At 44.9% G+C, this 26652-nt stretch overlaps 1 protein-coding gene across 3 annotated transcripts in view; it reads left to right on the top strand.

The window, feature by feature from the left end:
• The window catches only part of TRMT12 (tRNA methyltransferase 12 homolog), a 309262-nt gene extending 284346 nt beyond the window's left edge, over nucleotides 1–24916 (top strand). Inside the window, exon 8 of one of the 3 annotated variants that reach the window (XM_056540149.1) lies at nucleotides 20832–24916. In XM_056540149.1, coding sequence (XP_056396124.1) covers nucleotides 20832–20888 — 57 coding nt within the window. In that variant the 3' untranslated portion in view covers nucleotides 20889–24916. Of the gene's footprint in view, nucleotides 1–13388; nucleotides 13434–20831 lie in introns of those variants that run through there. The other 2 variants (XM_056540150.1, XM_056540148.1) reach the window with 2 other exon arrangements.
• The last annotated feature ends 1736 nt before the right edge of the window (nucleotides 24917–26652 follow it).

The raw sequence follows: 26652 nt of genomic DNA, 5'->3' as shown, positions 1-26652 counted from the left end.
CTGTTACACACTGCAGTATGGGCGCACTCCCCAGGTGAGATCGCAAATGATGTCCTAACCTTTTTTTTTTCTTATTTCAGATACGTGAATGGGGAGGACTACGTCAGATTCAGTGTATTGCGATGATGACCAGCTTTTTTTTAATGTCAATAAAAGGTTTAATGAGGGTTGTGTGGGGATTATTTTTTTTTTTTTAAATACATTTTTTTTTTCAATGCCGGGCTTAGCGTTAGCCAAAAAAACAGCTAGCGCTAACCCCCAATTATTACCCCGTTACCCACCGCCACAGGGTTGCCGGGAAGAGCCAGTATCAACAGGCCTGGAGTGTCAAAAATAGCACTCCTGGCTGGGGTTATTTAGGTTGGGGGGAGCCAGTAACAATGGTCCTCGCCCACCCTGGTAACGTCAGGCTGTTGCTGATTGGTTGGTATCTGACTGACTGAAAATATGGGGAACCACACATTTTTTTTTATTACAAAAAAAAAACAACACATAGGCTTCCCCATATTTTCAGTGTCAATCAGACACCAACCAATCAGCAACAGCCTGACATTACCAGGATGGACGAGGACCATTGTTACTGGCCCTCCCCAGCCTAAATAACCCCAGCCTGTTACCGCCTAGGCCAAGGAGCGCTATTTTTGATGCTCCGGGCCTGTTGGTACCGGCTCTTCCCGGCACCCCTGTGGCGGTGAGTACCGGGTAATAATTGGGGGTTAGCGCTAGCTGTTTTCGGGGCTAACGCTAAGCCCAGCTTAGTAATAGATTCCGTCTACAAGACAGCTTCCACTACTAAACCTGAAATTTCAATTATAAAAAACACGACACATGAAATAAAAAATGTATTTAAAAAAACACTCCCCCACAGCCCTCGTTAACCCTTTTCTTGACATTAAAAAAATGCTAGTCATCGTCACACTCCACCGAATCTCTGGTAGTCCTCTGCATTCACTTATCTGAAATTACAAGAAAATAAAAACACGAAAAATGGGTCAATACATTTTTGTCGCTCTCCCCTGGGGAGAGCGCACATAATGCAGTGTGTTCCTAAAGAGGGAGCCTCCAATTGTTGCTAAACTACAACTCCCATCATGGGGGCTGTAGGTAAACAACAGCTGGAGTCTCCCTGTTTGGGAACACACTGCCAAAAAGGCTCTGTTCCCATTATGCAAAACGCATAATGAGAACAGAGCCATACTTACCACCCTGGCTTCAGGCCTGGACTGTGAAGCTCCGCCCCCTAATGATGTCATCACTAGGGGGCAGGGGCGGAGAAGTTGCAAGGGGTCTCAAGAGTGAGACCCCTGAGATCCGTCAGTCTGCCCTTGGACTACTACTCCCATCATGGGAAATTTTGTGTCCCATGATGGGAGTAGTTGTAGTACCGCAGTGCTGAGGGATGGCTCTTACACATCCCCCAGCTGCGAAACTGTATTGTGACTGTTAGGACTAGTTCTCCCACCATGGACAGACTCTGTCCATGATGGGAGTTGTAGTCCTCGGGCTGAAGGACAGATCGCAGCAGGTCATTCTCCAGAGACCCGCTGCGATCTGCATTTATTAACTTAAAAAGCCTGCGGCAACGCTGCACCCCCCCCCTGTATACAGATGTCACGATTCATAATCCCCGCCGCCGGGAGAGGGGAGCTCTGATTGGTGGAAAGCTATTCACCACTATTAGCCAATCAGAGCTCCTGTCTTCTGGTGGGGATTATGAATTGTGACAGGTCTATACAGGGGAGCGAGTGGAGCCGCTTCTACAGTACTGCATACAATTGTTATGTGTACTGCCCCCCCCCAGACTAATACTGACCCCTTCTATAGTGAGCGCTGGGACCGCTGTGTGATTGACAGGTCCCCAGCACAAGTGTCCGGCCCCACCGACCTTTACATGTTGTAAATCTTTATGATACACACTGCCCGTCCTCCTCTTCATTCCTCTGATACCGGAGACGAGCGGCTTCTGTATCATAGTCTATAGTCAGAGCGCCCCCTCCCGGCCTCCACACTGCACGGGGCTGGGGCCAGACAACGGCAGGGGGCGCTCTGACTGAAAGCAGAAGCCGCTCGTCTCCGGTATCAGAGGAATGAAGAGGAGGACGGGCAGTGTGTATCATAAAGATTTATAACATATAAAGGTCAGTGGGGCCGGACACTTGCGCTGGGGACCTGTCAATCACACAGCGGTCCCAGCGCTCACTATAGAAGGGGTCAGTATTAGTCTGGGGGGGGGGGGGGTACATAGTTACATAGTTAGTATGGTTGAAAAAAGACATACGTCCATCAAGTCCAACCAGGGGATTGAAGGGAAGGATGTAAGTACACATAACAGTACACATAACAATTATATACAGTACTGTAGAAGCTGCTCCACTCGCTCCCCTGTATAGACCTGTCACAATTCATAATCCCCGCCAGAAGACAGGAGCTCTGATTGGCTAATAGTGGTGAATAGCTTTCCACCAATCAGAGCTCCCCTCTCCCGGAGGCGGGGATTATGAATCGTGACATCTGTATACAGGAGGCGGCGGCAGCGCAGTGGAGCCGCATATACCGCCGGCTTTTTAAGTTAATAAATGCAGATCGCAGCGGGTCTCTGGAGAATGACCTGCTGCGATCTGTCCTTCAGCCCCAGGACTACAACTCCCATCATGGACAGAGTCTGTCCATGATGGGAGTAGTAGTCCTAACAGTCACAATAGAGTCCCGCAGACGGGGGATGTGCGTCTCTCAGCGCTCCGGTACTACAACTACTCCCATTATGGGACAGATTCTGTCTCATGATGGGAGTAGTTGTAGTACTGCAGTGCTGAGAGACGGCTCCTGCATCCCCCACCTGCATCTTCCACCGTCTGCCATTTTCTACGAGTCCTAGCTAGCACTCTTAGGTTTAGACTACTTTTCTTGCAAAAAAGCGCAATTGCGCAAAAAAAAACATCTACTTTTTTTTTGCGCAATTGATAAATACCAGTCCACTGGATTAGGTGGTGTACTGTAGACCAAACTGGTGACAACTTTAGAAAACTGTCCACCAAAAAAAACGCAGCTCTATACAAAAAAAGCGCAATTGCGCAAAATTTGTAGACGTGAAAAATGGTCTAAATGCAATGATACATGTCCCCCTTTGTCCACTCTCAGCACTCCAGTCTTTTTCCAGCCTGCTGCTTCCAGCCTTTTCATAGAGAAACAAAACATTCCCCTCCTTATCTGCCTAGCAGGGAGGGATTTATTCCCACTGGTGCAGCCGATTACCTGCAGCTGAGCAATAGGTTGGAGACAGTCCAAAACCCTGGGCTGGATCTATGTCTTCCAAGAAAACACTGGCCCACCCTACTCTCCAAATGCTCCACCATAAGCCTCTCTGAACAATTCTGTCGAGACATAGACTCAGTCACAGACCACCCCATTCACCTTATCACATGGGGTATGTGTATATGTAGTGTTATTTACTTTTTATTTTATTTTTTGCTAGTGTAGTGTTTTTAGGGTACAGTCACACGGGCGGGTTCACAGTAGTTTCTCGCTGGCAGTTTGAGCTGCGGCAGAAAATTTGCCGCAGCTCAAACTTGCAGCCGGATACTTACTGTAAACCTCCGCCCATGTGAGTGTACCCTGTGCATTCACATTGGGGGGGGAGAAACATCCAGCTGTTGCAAAACTACAACTCCCAGCATGTACGGTCTATCAGTGCATGCTGGGAGTTGTAGTTTTGCAACAGCTGGAGGCACACTGGTTGTGAAACACCGAGTTTGGTAACAAACTCAGTGTTTTGCAACCAGTGTGCCTTCAGCTGTTGCAAAAGCTATAACCCCCAGCATGTACGGACAGCGGAAGGGCATGCTGGGTCTTGTAGTTATGCAACAGCTGGAGGCATACTACTTTGGCTGGGGATGCTGGGGATTGTAGTTATGCAACAGCTGGAGACACACTGGTTTGCTACTTAACTCAGTGTGCCTTCAGCTGTTGAAAAACTACAACTCTCAGCAGTCACCGACAGCCAACGGGCATGCTGGGAGTTGTAGTTATGCAACCAGCAGATGCACCACTACAACTCCCAGCATGCACTTTAGCTGTTTGTGCAAGCTGGGAGTTGTAGTTATACAACAGCTGAAGGTACACTTTTCCATAGGAAAAATGTGCCTCCAGCTGTTGCAAAACTATAAGTCCCAGCATGCCCATAAGGGAATGCTGGGAGTTGTGGTGGTCTGCCTCCTGCTGTTGCATAACTACAGCTCCCAGCATGCCCTTTTTTGCATGCTGGGAGCTGTTGCTAAGCAACAGCAGGAGGCTGTCACTCACCTCCTACTGCTGCTGATCCACGCCACGCAGGTCAGTCCCGTCGCCGTCGCTCCTGAGGCCCCGATCCCAACATTAACGCCGGGGATCGGGGTCCCCAGCACCCGGGATGCACGTCCCGCACCCGCTCACGTCCTCCGGAAGAGGGGCGGAGCGGGTTGCGGGAGTGACACCCGCAGCAGGCACCCTGATTGGTCGGCCGGCCGACGAATCAGGGCGATTGTGAGGTGGCACCAGTGCCACCTCACCCCTGCTGGCTAGTAATTCCGGGTCACTGGAGACCCGATTGACCCGGAATCGCCGCAGAACGCTGGACTGAATTGTCCAGCGATCTGCGGCCATCGCCAACATGGGGGGGCATAATGACCCCCCTGGGCGATATGCCGCGATGCCTGCTGAACGATTTCAGCAGGCATCGGGCACCGGCTCCCCTCCGGCTAGCGGCAGGGGGCCGGGAATGGACAGGACATACTCCTACCTCCTCGGTCCTTAAGGACTCGGAAACAGGGGCGTAGGAGTACGTCCATTGTCCTTAAGGGGTTAATCATCTATTTAGCTATTGCTAAACATCCAAAAATGTAAGGCCCAAGGCCAGAAGTGTCAGTGAGGCAAGTAGTTCCTGAAAGACACAGGATGAGTCAGGAGCAGGCATTCGCAGTACCCAAGAGGGTTTCATAACCCCTTACATTTAAAGATCAATGTTGACATTCGCATTAAGCATGTATTTAGCCACTGCTAAACTTTCTAAAATTAAAGGTCCAAGGCCAGAAGCATCAGTGAAGCAAGTAGTTCCTGAAAGACACAGGATGAGCCAGGGGCAGGCAATGGCAGTACCAAAGAGGGTTTCATAACCAACCATAATTGGGAAATGTTGGTGTAGCAGCATGGTCAATCTACTCTGAGGCATCTGGCATTGGTGGCTGGAAATCCTGGCTTATCCATCCCTGATTCATCTTAACAAACGTCAGTCTCTCCACATTTTTAGTGGACAGACGAGTTCGCCTTGGGGTGACTATGGCCCCGGCCGCACTAAACACCCGCTCTGATGGCACACTGCTGGCCGGGCAGGACAGCTTTTCCAGGGCAAACTCTGCTAGTTGCGGCCATAAATCAAGTTTGGCTGCCCAGAAGTCCAGCGGATATTCAATGGTTGTTGGCATGGTCATGTCAAGATATGCCACCACCTGCTGGTTCAGGTCCTGCTCCATGTCTACCTGCTGCTGATGAGTTGCTTCACTGTGCAGGTGAAGAAAGCTACTCATCAGCGACTGTAGACTCAGGCTGCTGCTGATTGAGCTGGTACTGTTCCTGCCACCCCTCCCCAGCAGCCATGGCAGTGGAAGGTGAGCACAGAGGGCCCCCCGAGTCAGACCTGCGAGTGGATGGACCATGTGGCCGATAGGCATCGGCCAACTGACTACGTATAATCTCTCTGTAGTAGGTCAGTTTGTCCTCCCTCTCAGTGGGTGTAAAAAAGGCCCCCATTCTGGGACGGTAGCGAGGGTCTAATAAGGTGGAGATCCAAAAGTTATCCTGCTGACAAATTTTGTCAATTCGGGGGTCACTACGCAAGCAACTGAGCATGCATCGTGCCATTTGCGCCAGTGACTCGGAGGGACTACATGCCTCCATCTCCACTGCATACTGCCACGGTGTGTCTGGGTCCTCTGTCTCGCCTTCCTCATAACCCTGCAGCTCCTCTGGCTGCTCCTGCTCCTCCTCTCCTGTCCGATGACTAGAAACACCGGCCATCTCATCCAACCTAAACTGTGCTCCGCTCTGCCCCTCATCATCCTCCTCCAGTTCAGCCCCCACAGGGCTCATGTAGCCTTGAGATATAGGCGCAATGTCTCTATTGCCGTGACCAGCCATGGTTTCAATCATTTGTTGTAGGAAATGTAGGAGTGGAATTACATCGTTCATGGGGTAGTCCAAGCGACTTACAAATAATGTGGCTTCCTCAAAGGGCCTCAGCAAACGGCAGGTGTCACGTATGAGCTGCCACTGGTTCACATTGAAGTTACACAGGGGAGTACTCCTATCTGCTTGGATCATCAAGAAATCGGTGATGGCTTTTCTTTGTTCGTATAGTCTGTCCAACATATGGAGGGTGGAATTCCAACGTATGGCAACGTCACAAATAAGACTATGTTGTGGGATACCGTTCTGACGCTGCAGCTCAAGGAAGGTGTGCTTGGAGGTGTACGAGTGGCTGAAGTGCATGCAGTTTCCTTCCCATTTTCAGGATGTTTTGCAAATGGAGTAAAGACTCGAGGAAGTTGTTGACAACCAGATTCAACACGTGTGCCATGCAGGGAGCATGTTTCACACTTCCTTGTCGCAGCGCGGACACGATGTTCTTCCCGTTGTCGGTCACAATGGTTCCCATTTCCAGATTTTGTGGAGTAAGCCATACTCGGATTTCTTTACGAATGAACTTTAGCAGTCCCCCCCCCCCCCCCCCCGTGTGACTCCGTTCGCCAAGGCAAACCATGTGAAGAACAGCTTGACACCGCCGTGCCCTACACACATGGTACAATGAAGTGAAGGGCCACCGAGATTTGAACGTGCAGTGGAGGCCGAGGACATGGTGGAGGATGAGGAGGCGGCGTTGCACACTGTAACAGGAACAACTGCCTGGGAGCAAAAGCGTGGAGGAGGAAGCGGTGTGACCTGTCCAAGTTGCTGTTGTGGATGTGCAGGAACCACATTTACCCAGTGGGCCGTAAAAGACAAGTATTGTCCCTGCCTATAGTTACAGCTACACACGTCGGCGCTGCCGTGCACTTTTGAACACACCGACAGGCTCAAGGACTGGCCAACCTTCTCTTGTACAAACTTATGCAGGGCTGGTACTGCCTTCTTCACAAAGAAATGACGGCTTGGGACTCTCCACCTCGGCTCGGCACAAGCCATCAATTCTCTGAAAGATGCAGAGTCCACCACTTGAAAAGGGAGGGACTGCCACACCAGCAACTTGGACAGGAGCACATTCAACTTCTGTGCCGTTGGATGAGTGGGCACATACTGTTGTCTCTTGGACATGGCTTCGCCGATGGATTGTTGGCGGAATGGCTGACTAAAAGCGGGAGAAGCAGGAGCAACAGAAGGAGGGTTTGACACACAGCTCGCTTCGGCTGAGGTGGTGGAGCCTTGGCTGGATGAAGGAGGGAGCGGATGGCCACTGGGTGATGCAGCAGGCTGGACCACTACATCGGAGCCATGGTTCTCCCAGGCCGCTTTATGGTGGCCAAGCATGTGTTGACTCAGGGCCGTAGTGCCGACATTGGGACCCTGGCCACACTTCACCTTCTGCCAATAGATCGTGTATGTGGTTACGTGAACCTCCTCCGGATGCCTTATGAAAAACTTCCACACCGCCGAGTAGATGATTTCCCCACCTGCAGTCCGCACTAAATGACTGCTACTGGCGCCGTCTCCAGGAACCCCTGTTCCACTGCCTCCCGGAAAGGTAGGCTGCCGCAAAGCAGGTGGTCTCCCCGGGCACATTTGGCTCCTGAATTTCCACTCCTGCCACCATGCTGACTGCCAACCGTGCTACCGCCTTGCTGCCTCAAGGGCAACCTGCAACTCTCTTCTCCTGATGAGGATGAAGCTCCACCCGGCTCCCAATTGCGATTGGCTTCATCATCATCATCAAGAGGTGTGTGCACGTCACTGATGTCCTCCTCAGGTTCCCCAACAGTGTCTGCTTCAGGACCCTGAACACTTGCAACACCGCCTCCCACGTCACTTTTCCGCATCACTACTTGGCCACCTAGCGGAGCAAGCGGCGCATATCTCCTCCCCTTCTTTGCTGGCCAGTCCTCTATTAGATCGTCCTCAGTAAATAGTGGAGCTGAACCCACAGCATAAGATACTTCTTTAGGAGAGGGAACAGCATAGGACAAAGGCAATGGGAGGACAGGGACTGCTCCCGGGCCATGCCAACTGAGGGTTGTGTCTGAGGAACCCACCCACTGTTGACTGGGGGTGTCAGATGTCACTTGTGATGATGTGGATGAGCGTGTTAACCAATCGACGACGGCAGATGGGTTGCTGGTGGAGACATGCCCGCTGGCTGATAACGGGAGCTCAGGCCTATCACTGCGAGTTCTGCTGCCACTCGCCCCAAGTCTGCTGCCAACTCTGCCTGAAGTATTTAGGCCTCTGCCACTCCTCTGTGCACGTCCTGGCACTTCTCTGCCTGACATACTTAGTGCGTATATGAGGGTATTACAATACACTACACTACTCTTTGAACAGTATTTGTCTAGAACAGCAGCAGGTGATTACTAATGGCTGTCCTTTCACAGTATGTAGGCCCTTGACAGATTAACAGGTACAAGATGGTACCCTACTTGAATGTACGTATGTGGTATGCACTGATGAGGGCAGAAATATGCGCAACAATACGCAGAAAAACCTCTGTATTTTTGTTAAATACCAGCCGGTGAGTACTATTGTTTGCTCTTTGACAGTATGTAGCCCCTTGACAGATTAACAGGTACAAAATGGTACCACACTCCGATGTACCTATGCGGTATGCACTGATGAGGGCAATAATATGCGCAACAATACGCAGAAAAAATTAGTTTTTTTAAAAACACCAGCAGGTGATTACTTTTGCCAGGAGTCAGGACTTTCCATGTATCTAGACTTGTTACAGATACAGAATAGTAGACTGCTTTGATGTAGGCATGTGTTATTCATTTATGAGGGCAGACAAATGCTACAGTCCACAGAAAAATAATGTATTTGTGAACAGCAGCAGGACCCAACAGTGCCTGAGGCAGCTAACAGTTATCTGCCCCTCTCTGCTGCAATGCTCAATAACGTGAATAGGAGGTTTAGCTATCAATGATCCTTCTCAGTGAGAACAGCAAAGCACTCTGCACTCCTGTCTTTCCCCAATGCTGATGTGACAAGCAGTTGCAGTGGTACGCTGTGGTATAAGCTAGTCAGACACACGCAATCCCGTTCTCTCTATCTCTGAGTGCATAGACGAAATGAGAGGCTGCCAATTTTATAGGGCTGTGACATCACAGGGGTCAATGAATACTGATAGGCTGCATCTCACATGTGATTCAGGGTCATCCCGCCTACCTTCATTCCCGCCCTCCCATAATCCCCTGTCCCCATGTACTCACATGTGGATCCGCCATTTTAGGTCTCCAATAGCCTGGAACGCTGTAAAATGAAATTTAATGAAGCAATTCGCGATATTCACATTCGTAGCGAATCGAATATTTCATGAAATTGGTAACTAATTCGGGTTCGTCATCTTCGATTCGCTCATCTCTAATTATAAGGTTAACCATTCAAAATTAGTATTATTCAAATAAATGCAATGTAGAATGTATAAGTATATCACATTGTGGATGCAGGTCCTATAAAACATACTCAGTATATATATATATATATATATATATATATATATATATATATATATATATATATATACATTTTCTTCAAGTGGGATTTTTGTATTTAAAGGGTACCTCTCATCAAATAAACTTTTGATATATTTTAGATTAATGAATGTTGAATAACTTTCCAATAGCAGGTTAATGAAAAATATGTTTCTTTCTATTGTATTTTTCCATATCAGTCCTGTCAGCAAGCATTTCTGACTCATGCTGGAGTCCTAAACACTCAGAGCTGTCAGCCTGCTTTGTTCACTGCCAAAAAGTCTGTGAACAAAGCAGACTGGCAGCTCGTAGTGTTTAGGACTCCAGCATGAGTCTGAAATGCTTGCTGCCAGGACTGGTAGGGAGACCCCTAGTGGTCATTTCTTCAAAGTGGAAAATTAAATAGAAAGAAGCATATTTTTAATAACATGCAATTGTGAAGTTATTCTGCATACATTAATCTATAATATATCAAAAGTTTTTTTGATGAGCGGTACCCTTTAAGAATAGGTGGCTGACATTCTGCCTGTAAACCCCACCTTACTCCTCCCAAACCTCTGTCACCAGTCACCACCCCTTTGAGTCTGGCCCTCTGCATTCCTTCAAGCTTGCTCATTTTTAACAACGTTTTGAGCGTCTAGTATCTCACTGGATTTCTGCGCTACTTTACAACAAGAGACATACAAGACACATGACACATGTAACAATACCGACATACAAAACACCCAAGGCCCACATAACACACATGGCCTACATTTTCACCAAAAATAGATAAATATAAAAAAAAATGTAGATCTCTTTTGATGGAAGAAGGAAAAAGCGGATTAGCGGATTTTAAACATTTATCAATTGAATAGTGATCACATTTTCCTTTTATCTAATTTTATTTCTCTTGCCCAAACTTCTCTTGTTAGGCTAGGTTTCCACTTGGTTTTTTTTTCTGGCAGTTTTTGGAATACTGCCACTGCAGTTTTTGAGTAAAAGCCAGAAATGTATTCAAAAGGAGTAGGACATATAAATGAAGGACTTACACTTCTCCTCCCTTATGGATCAACTTCTGAATTTGGCTCAAAAACTGCAGTGGCAGTTTTCCAAAAACTGCCATAAAAAAAAAAAAACTAGTGGAAACCTAGCCTTACTCTTGTAATATAATGAGACAATTAATCGCATTTCCTGATACATTTCATTTTTTGGCATCTATCCTGTAACTGTGTAGACAAGGAAATTAATGAAAGATCATCAAACGGTTCAATTAATACCACGCGGATATCCTCCTCTTCCAACACCAGAATTCACCAAAACACCAGAATTCACTACAACACAAACAACTTCATAGAGGAAACATTCACTGGCCATTTCCCATACATTCCTGATTCATTAATACACATCACACATATACAACATACATTCTATCACAAGAACCATTTTATGAAAGTCATCACATGACTACATACACCCAACTTTCCCAGAGACCTAACACATTATCTGCATTCTATTCCCTCATCTCCCTCATTGATCCAGGGGACCCCCAAGTTTCCCCCCTAACGCCTTCAGTACATTCCTGAACAAAGTATTAACACTGTTTCACTGCTTCAACAAATTTATTGGACTTTTCTACATTCCTGTACACTTTCAGCTCTGCTCATCCAGCTCCTTGAGTCTGCGTCTTCTGCAGCATCATCCTCCTAAACAGCAGCAGTCACCTTTTCATTTCCCTTTGCCTTTCAGTTTATAACTGTATACAAATATTGTACATAACACTGCTGTATATCAATACCTCTATCCATTAACCATCAGTATATTCCAAACTTTCAACTAACTTAATTTTCACATGCTTTTCCCTTCATAAATCACCTGCTTTTCCACCAAAACGTTGAATCTCTATTTCTGACACTCTCTAATCCTATCAAGCAATTTACAAAAATCTACTCCTGTTTTTGGCCTTGCACACACCAGGCCAAAAACACCAATTTCCTCAACACAATGCACACAGCCATTTGTCCACTCAAACCACTGATGGAATTGGGTAGAGGAGACTCCATTTTGTATGAAGACTTGATTATTCTCGGTCTAAGTGACTGCATTCTATCTTTCTTGTTTTTTTCTACATAACAAACTTTAAACTTTTGAACTAAGAGACGATGGGCATCTTATCTTCAAGAATGCAGACACTCTTATCTTTTTCTACCCTAGATGCGTCCTTGAAACAATGGTTCATTATATTTGAGCTTAAGCAATGTATATTTTGTATCTAACTTTCTTCTGCGAAAGGTTTATGGTTTTCCTGTGTTTGTACAATGTAGAGTTTACTGCGCATGCCTAATTGAAAGTGGGCTATAAAATACTCCTGAAAAGAGGGCAAGCCAGTTCTGCCTTCAGCTTACAGAGACAACACTTGTGTTTGTATCGTGATTTTGAATGGCAGGTAGTGTTGGAAGGAACGTTGGGTGACTGCAGCCCCATACAGGCTTTCCACACACAAATTGGGCATCCGCCGACAGAAGACGTCTTGGCCTTTGGGGTCGAACCTAACATTATTTGGTGCTCGAACAGGGACCCGCTGCCGAATCACAAGGAGCATCTCAGATATAGTGCGGGAACACTACGGCTCGGGCCTCCGGAGACCACAGACTACACAAAACCTGGCCAGGTAAGAAAAAGCTTTATTTTTCTTATATCTGTGCCCTCCTGAGATCTGTGGCTGTGGGTCCTGCACTTAGACTGGGTTTTAGAATAGCTAAACTCCTGTGATAGTGGGTCTATTTGAATAGACAATGAACCCATATACCTTCTGTCGGTTGGATAAGTACGCTGTTACTCCGCAAGGAGACATGGAATGAATGTATGAGCCAAGAGAGGATGGTATGTGATTTTATGAGGGTATTGTCGAACTGATCTGTGAAAGCGCCTAGCGGGGGTCACAGATTATGCTTAAATCCCATATTATCACATAAACCATTATCTGGTTGCTAGCATGAGCCTGGAATACATCATAAATCCAGGACAGGATTCGTGTGATAAGCCCGTGTAGTCTGGGGGGGGGGGGGGGGAATAAGGTGGTAAAACACATCTAGAACGGACACTGACCCTATGAGAGTGATGTGGATGACAGTGAAAAGGCCAGGTGAGCCTTTTAGCATATAAGTCGCCTAGGAGGACGGCAACGAGGGAAAGACACCTTACGAGGGTTTCCCCAATAAGCTACCTAGGACCGGACGGCTAGTCTGAGTTAGCTAATGTCTAATACAGAATTGTCATGCATCACAGGAAAAGGCCAGGAGAGCCTTTTAAACAGGTAAAAGGGCCAAAAGAGCATTTTTAACCTACTAGCCGCCTAAGGAGAAGGCAACGAGGGGGACATACTTTCCGAAGTTCCCCCCAATAAGCTACTTAGGACCGGTCGGCTAGAGATGGGTCAGCAAAAGTCCAAGAATGCAGACGGAGAACCCCAGATACACGCTCTTAAAACAATCCTTGAAGAATTACACGGCAAGGACAGGTTGTCAACCTAGCCCCTGTACACCTACTGAGGGACGAGTTTAGAGAGATGATAGGAAACAACCAGTATCAGACAGTACCTTTAAATAGGCACCTGTATAAACCATGGAGCCCTGCGGAATGTATGGCTCTTGTGCAAAATGCCCCTGACCCACTTACTAAGCCTTTGTTTTGTTTTTTTAGGCACCTGACTCAGGTCATGGAATCTCATAATGCCACATGACAGGATGAGGAAGACTTTTGCAGGTTAAAAATGCCACCCACCATGTTCTCTCAATTTATAACTGTCACTCATGCAGCTAGACCCAATGAACCCAGGGGAGAGGCCTCCAGACAGACGTTTACTAACTCTCTTAAAACCTTTTGCACTCAAACCCCGACCCAGACTATCTGACGATTACCTTGGTCTACAGCAAGATTACTTAGACGAAGGATTAGACATGGACAGTGACGTAATACAGAGACTGTTTGTATGTGCTTTTGTGGACGGTTTAAGACCCCAGAGAAGGGAACAACTAAAAAGCCCGGGGGATAGGACCTGACCTACGGGGAGCCCCTAAAAAGACTACAATAGCATATGTCTCTGAAAAATCCCAAGGTGGGGGTCAGAATAACAATGGAGACAGACCCCAGAAACCCCCCAATTTGTTATTTTTGTGACAAATCATGACACAAAAAAAAAAAAGAACTGCAGAAAACGTATTGCTGATGAGGGGAGTGACAAGCAGGACTAAAGAGATGTACGGAGTTAAGAATGAAATCAGAATGTGACAGTGATGGAATTCTGAGTAATCAGCGTTTGGAGAGATAGCAGGTTATGGGAATGTTAACAAGTTGAGTTGACTAAAGCTAAGTGAAGGAAATAGAAGCTTTCTGTGAAATCTATGTGTATGTTTGTTATTGCCATACAAATTGTTTGTTTTGTCAAGTTGTGTTGTCCACTGTGTATGCAGGACATGGTGTGTCTGACATGCTACATTTTTACGTGAGTCTCGTGATGGTAGAGAACGTGAAATGAAACTTTTTTTTCTCTTATGTGAGGTATGATACTTTTATGGTCTAAATATGGCGTCTAAGGACTAGCCAGCGCCAAAAATTCCAAGAGGAGGAGCTTGTACGTCACATACTGTAGACAAAGAAATAAGTGTTTACCTTATGGGATAGTTTGTGAATACTTTTTAGTAAATGTGGAAGTTACCGGATTAGTGGAAATGCAATGTTTTGCAATGTTTTAGTTTGCAATGTTTTAGTTGAATGAAGCGGAATATAATCTCTCAGTGAGACTGTTTTAGAAGGCTACTAATAAGCTTTTTGCATCCGAGTGTGTATATATATATATATATATATATATATATATATCTTTGTGTCACTATTAGGTTTGTTTGGTTGTGATTTCTGATCTCCAAAGATAATATTCAATGTTTGTGTTTGAACACTAGGTCTTTGTGACTTTTTTGTTTACTAATCCTGATCCTGTGTCTTGATATCTGTTTAATATTTAATTTTTCCCTATCTAATTGTATGTCACAGATCATTCTTGGATTAGTCATTTAACCCTTGCCTCTTCTTGCTTATGCTGTTCTGTTTAACACCCTTGTATTGTAGTTCAGGAATAGGCTGGTGACTAGTTGTCATGCAATCTGTAATTTATTGGTATGTGAATCCCTTTTTGTGTTTGTATTTTTTGAGTCTTAACAGTCAGTCCGTGTAAAAGCTGACACAGCATTCTAACCTGTGTGTGAACAGCTCGACGCTGCAGAGGGGGGCAGTCCCCCTTCCTGTCTTTATCTCTGAAGATTTTCTGTGTGAGAGCGGCATTCCTAGTTTGTTTCCCTTTGTTTTTCTTGTGATTATTTAAATGTAGTTTATCTCTTATGATAAAAATATTAACCCCTTAAGGACCAGGCCATTTTACACCTTAGGACCAGAGCGTTTTTTGCACATCTGACCACTGTCACTTTAAACATTAATAACTCTGGAATGCTTTTAGTTATCAATCTGATTCCGAGATTGTTTTTTCGTGACATATTCTACTTTAACATAGTGGTAAAATTTTGTGGTAACTTGCATCCTTTCTTGGTGAAAAATCCCAAAATTTGATGAAAAATTTGAAAATTTAGCATTTTTCTAACTTTGAAGCTCTCTGCTTGTAAGGAAAATGGATATTCAAAATATTTTTTTATTTTATTCACATTTCCAATATGTCTACTTTATGTTTGCATCATAAAATTGACGTGTTTTTACTTTTGGAAGACACCAGAGGGCTTCAAAGTTCAGCAGCAATTTTCCAATTTTTCACAAAATTTTGAACCTCGCTTTTTTTCAGAGACCAGTTCAGGTTTGAAGTGGATTTGAAGGGTCTTCCCATTAGAAATACCCCACAAATGACCCCATTATAAAAACTACACCCCCCAAAGTATTCAAAATGACAATCAGTAAGGGTTTTAACCCTTTAGGTGTTTCACAGGAATAGCAGCAAAGTGAAGGAGAAAATTCACAATCTTTATTTTTTACACTCACATGTTCTTGTAAACCCAATTTTTGAATTTTTACAAGGGGTAAAAGGAGAAAATGTATACTTATATTTGTAGCCCAATTTCTCTCGAGTAAGCACATACCTCATATGTCTATGTAAATTGTTCGGCGGGCGCAGTAGAGGGCTCAGAAGCGAAGGAGCGACAAGGGGATTTTGGAGAGTACGTTTTTCAGAAATGGTTTTTGGGGGGCATGTTGCATTTAGGAAGCCCCTATGGTGCCAGAACAGCAAAAATAACCCACATGGCATACCATTTTGGAAACTAGACCCCTTGGGGAACGTAACAAGGAATAAAGTGAGCCTTAATACCCCACAGGTGTTTCACGACTTTTGCATATGTAAAAAAAAATATTTTTTTTTTCCACTAAAATGTGTGTTTCCCCCCAAATTTCACATTTTTGCAAGGGTTAATAGCAGAAAATACCCCCCAAAATTTGTAACCCCATCTCTTCTGAGTATGGAGGTACCCCATAAGTTGGCATGAAGTGCATTACGGGCGAACTACAATGCTCCGAAGAGAAGGAGTGATATTTGACTTTTTGAGAGCAAATTTTGCTCAGGGGGCATGTCGCATTTAGGAAGCCCCTATGGTGCCAGAACAGCAAAAAAAAAAAACACATGGCATACCATTTTGGAAACTAGACCCCTTGAGGAACGTAACAAGGAATAAAGTGAGCCTTAATACCCCACACGGGTTTCACGACTTTTGCATATGTAAAAAAATATATATATTTTTTTCACTAAAATATGCGTTTCCCCCCAAATTTCAAATTTTTGCAAGGGTTAATAGCAGAAAATACCCCCCAAAATTTGTAACCCCATCTCTTCTGAGTATGGAGGTACCCCATAAGTGGACCTGAAGTGCACTACGTGCGAACTACAATGCTCAGAAGAGGAGGAGCACCATTGAGCTTTTGGAAAGAGAATTCGTTTGGAATGGTAGTCAGGGGCCATGTGCATTTACAAAGCCCCCCATGGTGCCAGAACAGTGGACCCCCCCCCACATGTGACCCCATTTTGGAAACTACACCCCTCACAGAATTTAATAAGTGGTGCAGTGAGCATTTACACCCCACTGGCGTTTGACAGATCTTTGGGACAGTGGGCTGTGCAAATGGAAAATTACATTTTTCATTTTCACGGATCACTGTTCCAAAAATCTGTCAGACACCTGTGGGGCGTAAATGCTCACTGCACCCCTTATTACATTACATGAGTGGTGTAGTTTCCAAAATGGGGTCACATATGGGGGGGTCCATTGTTCTGGTACCATGGGGGCTTTGTAAACACAAGTGGCCTTCAATTCCGGACAAATTTTCTCTTCAAAATCCCAATGGCGCTCCTTCTCTTCTGAGCATTGTAGTGCACCCATACAGCACTTTACATCCACATATGGGGTATGCTCTTACTCAGAAGAAATTGGGTTACAAATTTTGGGGGGCTTTTTTTTATTTTCCCTTGTGAAAATGAAAAATTTAGGGTGACACCAGCATTTTAGTGAAAAAAAAATTTTTTTTTTTCACTTTCCCATCCAACTTTAATGAAAATTTGTGGGGTGTTCAGGCTCACTATACCCCTTGTTACGTTCCGTGAGGGGTGTCGTTTCCAAAATGTGGTCACATGTCTATATTTATTGTTTTGTGTTTATGTCAGAACCACTGTAAAATCAGCCACCCCTGTGCAAATCACCAATTTAGGCCTCAAATGTACATGGTGCGCTCTCACTCCTGAGCCTTGTTGTGCGTCCGCAGAGCATTTTACGCCCACATATGGGGTATTTCTGTACTCAGGAGAAATTGCGTTACAAATTTTGGTGGTCTTTTTTTCCTTTTACCTCCCGTGAAAATAAAAAGTAAAGGACAACACCAGCATGTTAGTGTAAAAAAAAAATTTTTTTTACACTAACAGGCTGGTGTAGACCCCAACTTTTCTTTTTCATAAGGGGTAAAAGGAAAAAAAGCCCCCAAAATTAGTAACGCAATTTCTCCCGAGTAAGGAGATACCACATATGTGGCACTAAACTGTTTCCTTGAAATACGACAGGGCTCCGAAGTGAGAGAGCGCCATGCGCATTTGAGGACTAAATTAGGGATTGCACAGGGGTGGACATAGGGGTATTCTACGCCAGTGATTCCCAAACAGGGTGCCTCCAGCTGTTGCTAAACTCCCAGCATGCCTGGACAGTCAGTGGCTGTCCGGAAATGCTGGGAGTTGTTGTTTTGCAACAGCTGGAGGCTCTGTTTTGGAAACACTGCCGTACAATACGTTTTTTATTTTTTATTAGGGGGACAGTGTAAGGGGGTGTATATGTTGTGTTTTACTCTTTATTATGTGTAGTGTAGTGTTTTTAGGGTACATTCACACTGGCGGGCGTTTACAGTGAATTTACGGCTAGGAGTTTGCGCTGCGGTGAAAAATTTGCCACAGCCCAAACTTGAAGCAGAAAACTTACTGTAAACCCGCCAGTGTGAATGTACCCTGTACGTTCACATGGGGGGGGGGGCAAACCTCCAGCTGTTTCAAAACTACAACTCCCAGCATGTACTGACAGACCGTGCATGCTGGGAGTTGTACTTTTGCAACAGCTGGAGGTACACTGGTTGGAAAACCTTCAGTTAGGTTCTGTTACCTAACTCAGTATTTTCCAACCAGTGTGCCTCCAGCTGTTGCAAAACTTCAACTCCCAGCATGTACTGATCGCCGAAAGGCATGCTGGGAGATGTAGTTATGCAACAGCTGGAGGGATCGCAACTACAACTCCCAGCATGCAGAGACAGCTGTTTGCTGTTTAGGCTTGCTGGGAGTTGCAGTTTTGCAACATCTGTAGAGCTATAGTTTAGAGACCACTGCATAGTGGTCTCCAAACTGTGGACCTCCAGATGTTGCAAAACTACAACTCCCAGCATGCCCAGACAGCAAACTGCTGTCTGGGCATGCTGGGAGTTTTAGTTTTGCAAGATCTGGAGGTGCACAGTATAGAGATCACTTTGCAGTGGTCTCAAACTGTAGACCTCCAGCTGTTGCAAAACTGCAACTCCCAGCAAGCCTAAACAGCTCTCTGGGCATGCTGGGAGTTGTAGTTTTGCAACATCTGGAGGGTTACAGTTTAGAGACCACTATAGTGGTCTCAGACTGTAGCCCTCCAGATGTTGCTAAGTAACTCACCGGCTTCCGTTGGATCCAGGGAGCTGCGTCGCGGTCCTCTTCTTCTGCCGATCGTCGCCCGCTGCCGCCGCTGATCGTCGCCGATGGGTAAGTGGATCTTCGGCGCCGGTCCCTGTCGGTTTCCCCGTTCTGCCCCGCCTATTGTGGGAGGGCAGGACGGGGAAACCGAAAGTAAACCCCTCCGCCCCCGATCTGCTATTGGTGGTCGCGTCTAGACCACCAATAGCAGAGATAGGAGGGGTGGCAACCCTGCCACCTCACTCCTATCGCTACAGGGGGATCGTGGGTGTCTAGGACACCCGCGATCCCCCTTCTATTCCGGGTCACCGGGTCACCATAGACCCGTATGACCCGGAATCGGCGCAAATCGCAAGTGTGAATTCACTTGCGATTTGCGCCGATCGCCGACATGGGGGGGTCTAATGACCCCCCTGGGCATTTACGCGGGGTGCCTGCTGATAGATATCAGCAGTCACCCCGGCGCGATCCCCGCCCGGCGCGCGGCGGGGACCGAAATTCCCACGGGCGTACAGGTACGCCCTTGGTCCTTAAGTACCAGGGAGCAAAGGCGTACCTGTACGCCCTTGGTCCTTAAGGGGTTAAGTCACCTTTTATTTTGCGTAATTTTGCCATAGTGCTGAAACCTTGTTGTCTTATTGGGTTAAAATTCTGTTCTTGTGACAGATTGAGATAATTTCAGAATTACATTTTGGTTTGTGAGAGGAAGTCAACCTGTTGATTCCATTCACTGACTTGTAGCGGCTTGGTAGTCTGGTCTTCTTTCCAATCCAGTACACTCCTCTCTACACTAGATAACTGTGCCCTTGAATCCAGCTTCATTGCTCTCTGGTGGAGAATGACTGAATTCAGAGGGGGGAAGAGATGATGGGAGAGGGGAAGAGATGATGGGAGAGGGGCATAATTTATTACAAACTCTGTGTATAATAATAATGATGATGATGATGAATGCCTGTATGGAGTTAATGTTACAGGAGACAGCAGGGTTCTCACATGATGGGGTATGCATTCTGCATTACACCAAGTAGTCAAAAGAACAAACTCTCTACCTGCTTGCCAAGGGCAATAAGGTAATGAGTTGGCTGCCCTAACTGGAGCTTACAGACTTGGCTGGGGTAAAACCGCTCACAGACTTATCTGAAAGACTTTTCTCAGCTCTTCAGGCAGACCAATAAAAGATGCAGAGAATTGGAGCACTCATGGAGGGGCTGCTAATGTCAGAGGAGGTGGGAATTGTCAGAATTAGGGCCCATATGAAGACTGGTACCTTAGAAGCCAAAAATAATTAGTTGGCTGACACCACTACAGAGGCAGTCGCCGCACTGCCAGTGATATCTGTCAGAGACGTGAAGGTGAGCGTGGAAAAAAAAAACTCACACCAGGCAGATGTTGCTGTAAAAAGAATCTTGGAGGATGTTAAGGGACAGAGGAGAAAAGACGGCATATGGGGGACTTCTGCAAAAGTCTGTCTGCCTAGAACTCTGCTTCCCAATGATAGTCCAAGTAATACATGGAAAAACACATTTTGTCCAAAGGGGCCATGCTGCAAGTCATAGACAAATCCTGGATAGCCCCTGGTATCTCCACTACCGTAGTAGCTTTTCTTCAAGCCTGTATGACCTGTGCTTCATACAATCCAGGGAGGACTATACCAGCCCCTTGAAAGTATACCCAAAGCCACTCTGTCTGCTCTAGAGAGTCCAGGTAGATTACATAAGCTTGACCCCTTGTTCAGGCTATGTGTTTGTCTTGGTGTGTGTTGATCTCTTTAGGCTGACCTGAGGCCTACCCCATGGGGAGGATGTATTATAGTTATAACATTAGTATGAGAATCTATCCTCATATGTGCAGTTGTTGTGAAAGTATCTGAAACTAACATGTGGGCAAGTGTTGTCTTTCCTTCCCAGATCCGGACAGCATTGAAGGAACCCACACGCTACAGCCTGGAGACTATGTGTATGTAAAGAAACATACCAGGAAGTCCCTCGAGCCCTGATTTGAAGGACCATATCAAGTCCTCTTGACTACAGCCAGCTGGATTCATGCGTCACACTGCAAGAGGGCGGTATCTGACCATGACAACACTTTGGTTTCTGTTTAACTGTCTAATATGTTACATCACAACCTTACATGATGAGCTAGAAAAGCATCCAGATAACAAATTCTTGAAACACCACTTAATGGTGGCACAAAATCTCACAGTGAAAGATTGCTGGATATGCACACTTGCTCCTACATCTGCCCAGAGTATGCCTTATTTGGCTATCCCTGTACCGCCATATGAGATGTTCCAGGGGAATTGCTTTGACACATTAGCAAGCAACAAGACACGGTACACAAAAAATTGGAACACTTCAGTGGGGATTCCAATAGTGGGGTGGATTGTGCAACCCTGGTGGCAGGGAAACCTGAGCAGTTTTGGACAAGGACCACAGCAGATACTGACCTTTAAGGGGGGCTCCTGGATAGCACGTGAAGTCACACAAATACTAGACCTAGGACGACTACCCACCCAGGGGATAAAGGTCAGTTTTAGCAGAACATCTGTAAGTACTGATACATTTAAGCCTAGTCAAATAGAGACAAAAACTGGCTGAATAATACACTTTTTCCTCAATGTACCGAAGAAGAGTGTCATAACATGACAGGACACCAAAAATGTTGTGAATCTTCATATTACCAGCCCTATGACCTAACATGTAATAACCCAGATGTAGGTTACTGTGGTACATTAGGACAGAAACCCGGATGGTGCTACATGACTAACGCCACTCCCAAGAGACACATATTGGGTATGTGGAAGGGGGGCCTACAAGTGGTTACCAGTAGGGGTTAATGGTACATGCACCCTAGCCAGACTCACTCCCTCAACTTTTGTGATACCCAACAAAGACGTTGATATGAGAGCAGTCCCAAGACACATGCTATACCAGAGAGCAGCAAACAACAAGGAAAGAGAGAATGGAAGACCACATGTAGTTCAAATGGGAACAGCCAATAAACTCTTCAGCACTCTCTTTGTATACGCCATGATGATGCAAATGTGGGACAAATTAGTTGAGACCACTGACTACCTTGACGACCAAATATATGACATTCTGGAAATCACTAACACCTCTGTGTCTGTACAACTAACCAGCACACAATAGTTCTTGATTACCTTACAGCTGCTCAAGGGGGAATGTGCCAGATTATAGGCCCCACTTGCTGTCACTACATAGACACCACAAGTACCATCCAGATGCACCACCAACTTGAGAACGTACTAAAACTAAGGGAACAGTACGCTAAAGACAATGACAAAAATAAAGATAAGTGGTAGGGAGACACTTTCTCCATAACGAACCCAGTCACCTGGTTGAAAGGTATTGGAGGATGGGTAGGAGGTGCCTTACAATTTATATTACAAGTCGCAGTTGTTATTCTTTTATCTTATTTAGTTATAAAGCTTTTGATGATATGCATAAGTGGCTGTAAATATAGAATCGGTAAATACTGAGTATTGTTTACTTCAAATGAATGGGTTAACATAAACATTTTATGCTGTTTTCCCAGCATGTAGACGGAATAATGATCAGCATTTGTTTTCAGGTTCTCATGTCTCCTCTTTTTTTCGTTTGTTTGTAGATTGACATCACACCTGAAACACTCTTCCTGGTGAGGATGCCGGTCCATTACTCAGGGGACAGAGTCAATTTAAGAAGACTTGGTTCCCTCAGACAACTCGCGGTCTGGGATAGCACCTGAGGAAAGACCTGCTATACACCTTACCTAGAGGATCCAGTTCTTTCAGATGATGATGATGTCAAAGGGGGAAATGATGGAATTGGGTAGAGGAGACTCCATTTTGTATGAAGACTTGATTATTCTCGGTCTAAATGACTGCATTCTATCTTTCTTGTTTTTTTCTACATAACAAACTTTAAACTTTTGAACTAAGAGACGATGGGCATCTTATCTTCAAGAATGCAGACACTCTTATCTTTTTCTACCCTAGATGCGTCCTTGAAACAATGGTTCATTATATTTGAGCTTAAGCAATGTATATTTTGTATCTAACTTTCTTCTGCGAAAGGTTTATGGTTTTCCTGTGTTTGTACAATGTAGAGTTTACTGCGCATGCCTAATTGAAAGTGGACTATAAAATACTCCTGCAAAGAGGGCAGGCCAGTTCTGCCTTCAGCTTACAGAGACAACACTTGTGTTTGTATCGTGATTTTGAATGGCAGGTAGTGTTGGAAGGAACGTTGGGTGACTGCAGCCCCATACAGGCTTTCCACACACAAATTGGGCATCCGCCGACAGAAGACGTCTCGGCCTTTGGGGTCGAACCTAACACCACCATATAACAAAACCAGCAAGAAACATTATTTAGGAGACACTAAGGCAATCAATCCTACTCAACAACTTAAATTACAACACAGACACACTTCTTCTCACATAGTGATACATCCTTCCCTTGGCACAGTTCAGTCACCATAAAAAAAAACTCTCAGTGGATTGGCCAAACAAATTGATACCAAACAAAAAGGGTGTCAGCGTGACAACCACAGTGTGTATGATGCTACTATTATCTGCTACTCTGGTGCATTACTAATGTAATTTAAAAGCTTCGGGAGCAGCTAACCCTTCCTCCAATATTATCTGAAGCTATTAGTAATGCAGTCCTCTAATATGGAAAAAGTTACTGGCTGACACTAACTTCTGAAGCTATCAGCTTGTCTGACATCCAGAAAAGTTATCGTGCCCACGTACACCCACAAGCTATTAGAGAACCTAGAATACAAAAAGCTACGTCACTTTGCTTCCTTGACCCAATCAACTCGGCTAGATAAAAAAAATCAAAAATTTAATTTAATCCAACCAATCAGGAAGGAAAAAAAAAAATGGATTTTTAAAGACTCAAAAAAAAAAAAAAAAACACTGAGTCTCTCACAGTTAATCCTCCTGCTGGCATTGGGAGCCAAATTTGACATTGCTACAGTACACTGTGTACAGCAATAGCTGATTATGAGATTACAGCTCACTAAGAGAGAGAGAAAAATGTTTTTATAAGCCTGCAAGTTTGTAACGAGCAAAAGGAAAAAATCCTAACCTGCTTTTCCCTTCTGAACCTATTTAAAGCGGCAGTCAATCACAAGAGACTAAAAACTCCTCTGTGAAAATTAGACCACACAGGGGGAAAATTTCCCGTCACTAGGGCTAGTCATAGCGGGTTTACAGAAGCCCTTTCCCAGCCTCACAGGACTGTTCAAAGGACACAGATAAGCTACAGTTTCATAAAGAAATCTGCAGACTTACCGTGTTTTTGTGGAGATTTGACTCCTAGTTTGGACAGTTCTGGGTTGGCCTGGACGGCTGAGAAGGTGTCGGTCCACCAGGCTTGGATTTTCCCACGAGTGCGGTCAAGGGAACAGAAAATACCATCCTCGTCACCAACTGTCAAGGATCGAGGTGAGGCATTAAAATGTTATTGACCACTGTTGCTTATCCCAGAGAGAGTTGTCAAAGAGTTTCTGTTTAATTAAGGAAGTACATTTGGTTTTTACATTGTACAAAGGAAGAGGTTAGTTACGACATCACAATTAGCATATTAGATTTTGATTGGTTGTTCGATTATTGTGTCCGTATATATTTCATATCTAGTGTCCATTAATTTCTTTCTTGGCCAAAGTTCATTTATACAGTTCTCTCACTCTAAAACTGGAAAATTCCAGTTCTTTGCATCTTCCTCAAATGTTTTGACTTCTTGGGCCTTCTGGCGTTGATCCAAGGTTATTCAGTCACGAGCAGATTGCAAACTCAGGAAAGTGGTGCATAGTTCAACAGATATATTTATGTCTTTTCTAATTCTGACGGAAAAAGATATCAGTATTAATATACATATTGATCGGCAGTCAGAATCATTTTGATCAACTTGACACTATTACTCCCATCATGGAACAGTCTGTTCCATGCTGGGAGTAGTAGTACCACCTAAAAAATGTAAAAAAAAATTTGAAAAAAAAAAAAGCAAAACAGACACTTTATTAACAATTAAAATTTTGCTATAAAGAAAAATGCGTTAAAAATGTTTCCCATCCCTACTGCATCCTTTTTTTTTTTTCTTTTTTGGTACTCAACAAATTTAGAAAAAAAATGCCAAAGGCGCAGGGAATTATAGTTACAGATTTAGTTCAACCAGGGAATTAAGGGTAGGGGTGTGGCGCGATATTGGGGAAGTGATGGGATTTTATATTTCTTCATAAGCATTAATGTTATTTTGTTCCAGGAATGTATCTAATCATGTTTTAAAGCTGTTATTTTCCTGCTGTGGCCAGTTCCTGAGGTAGACTGTTCCATAAGTTCACAGTTCTCATGGTAAAGAAGGCGTGTCGCCCCTTGAGACTAAACTTTTTCTTCTCCAGACGGAGGGAGTGCCCCCTCGTCCTTTGGGGGGGTTTAACCTGGAACAGTTTTTCTCCATATTTTTTGTATGGGCCATTAATATACTTATATACGTTTATCATATCCCCCCCTTAAACGTCTCTTCTCAAGACCAAACAATTGTAACTCCTTTAATCGCTCCTCATAGCTAAGATGTTCCACGCCCCATATTAGTTTAGTCGCGCGTCTCTGCACCCTATCCAGCTCCACAGTGTCCCTTTTATGGACAGGTGACCAAAACTGAACAGCATATTGCAGATGAGGCCGTACCAATGCATTATAAAGGGGGAGTATTATGTCCCTGTCCCTTGAGTCCATGCCTCTTTTGATACATGACAATATCCTGCTGGCTTTGGAAGCAGCAGCCACATTGCATGCTTTTCTGTAGTCTGTGATCTACAAGTACACCCAGATCCTTCTCTACCAGTGACTCTGCCAGTTTAATCCCCCCTAAGACATATGACGCATGCAGGTTATTAGTACCCAGATGCATAACTTTACATTTATCCACATTGAACCTCATTTGCCAAGTGGATGCCCAGACACTTAGTCTATCCAAGTCATCTTGTAACCTAAACACCTCCTCTATAGACTGTACCATGTTACAAAGCTTGGTGTCATCTGCAAAGATAGAAACAGAGCTGATAATGCCATCCTCTATATCATTGATAAATAAATTAAACAACAGCGGTCCCAGTACAGAACCTTGGGGTACACCACTAAATACCGGGGACCAATCAGAGTACGAATCATTGACCACCACTCTCTGGGTGCGATCCATGAGCCAGTGTTCAATCCAGTTACAAACTAAAATTTCCAAACCCAAAGACCTTAACTTACCTGTCAGACGTCTATGAGGGACAGTATCACATGCTTTAGCAAAATCCAGAAACACTATATCCACAGCCATTCCTCTGTCAATGCTTCTACTCACCTCTTCATAAAAGCAAATTAGATTGGTTTGACAACTTCTATCCTTAGTAAACCCATGCTGGCTATCACTTATAATACTATTATCCCCTATGTATTCCTGTATGTAATCCCGTATAAGTCCTTCAAACAATTTACCCACAATGCTTACCCACAATATAGTTTCCTGGGGAAGACCTAGAGCCCTTTTTGCAGATTGGCACCACATTCGCCTTGCGCCAGTCCCTTGGCACAATACCAGACACCAGTGAATCTCTAAATATCATGAACAGGGGTACAGATATTACTGAACTTACCTCTCTAAGAACTCTTGGGTACAATCCATCTGGCCCTGGAGATTTGCTTACATTTATATTACTTAACTTACTTGGA

Source organism: Hyla sarda, chromosome 9 (assembly GCF_029499605.1).
Source record: "Hyla sarda isolate aHylSar1 chromosome 9, aHylSar1.hap1, whole genome shotgun sequence".
Taxonomy (NCBI): Eukaryota; Metazoa; Chordata; class Amphibia; order Anura; family Hylidae; genus Hyla; species Hyla sarda.
This window is presented reverse-complemented; position numbering and strand designations above follow the sequence as displayed.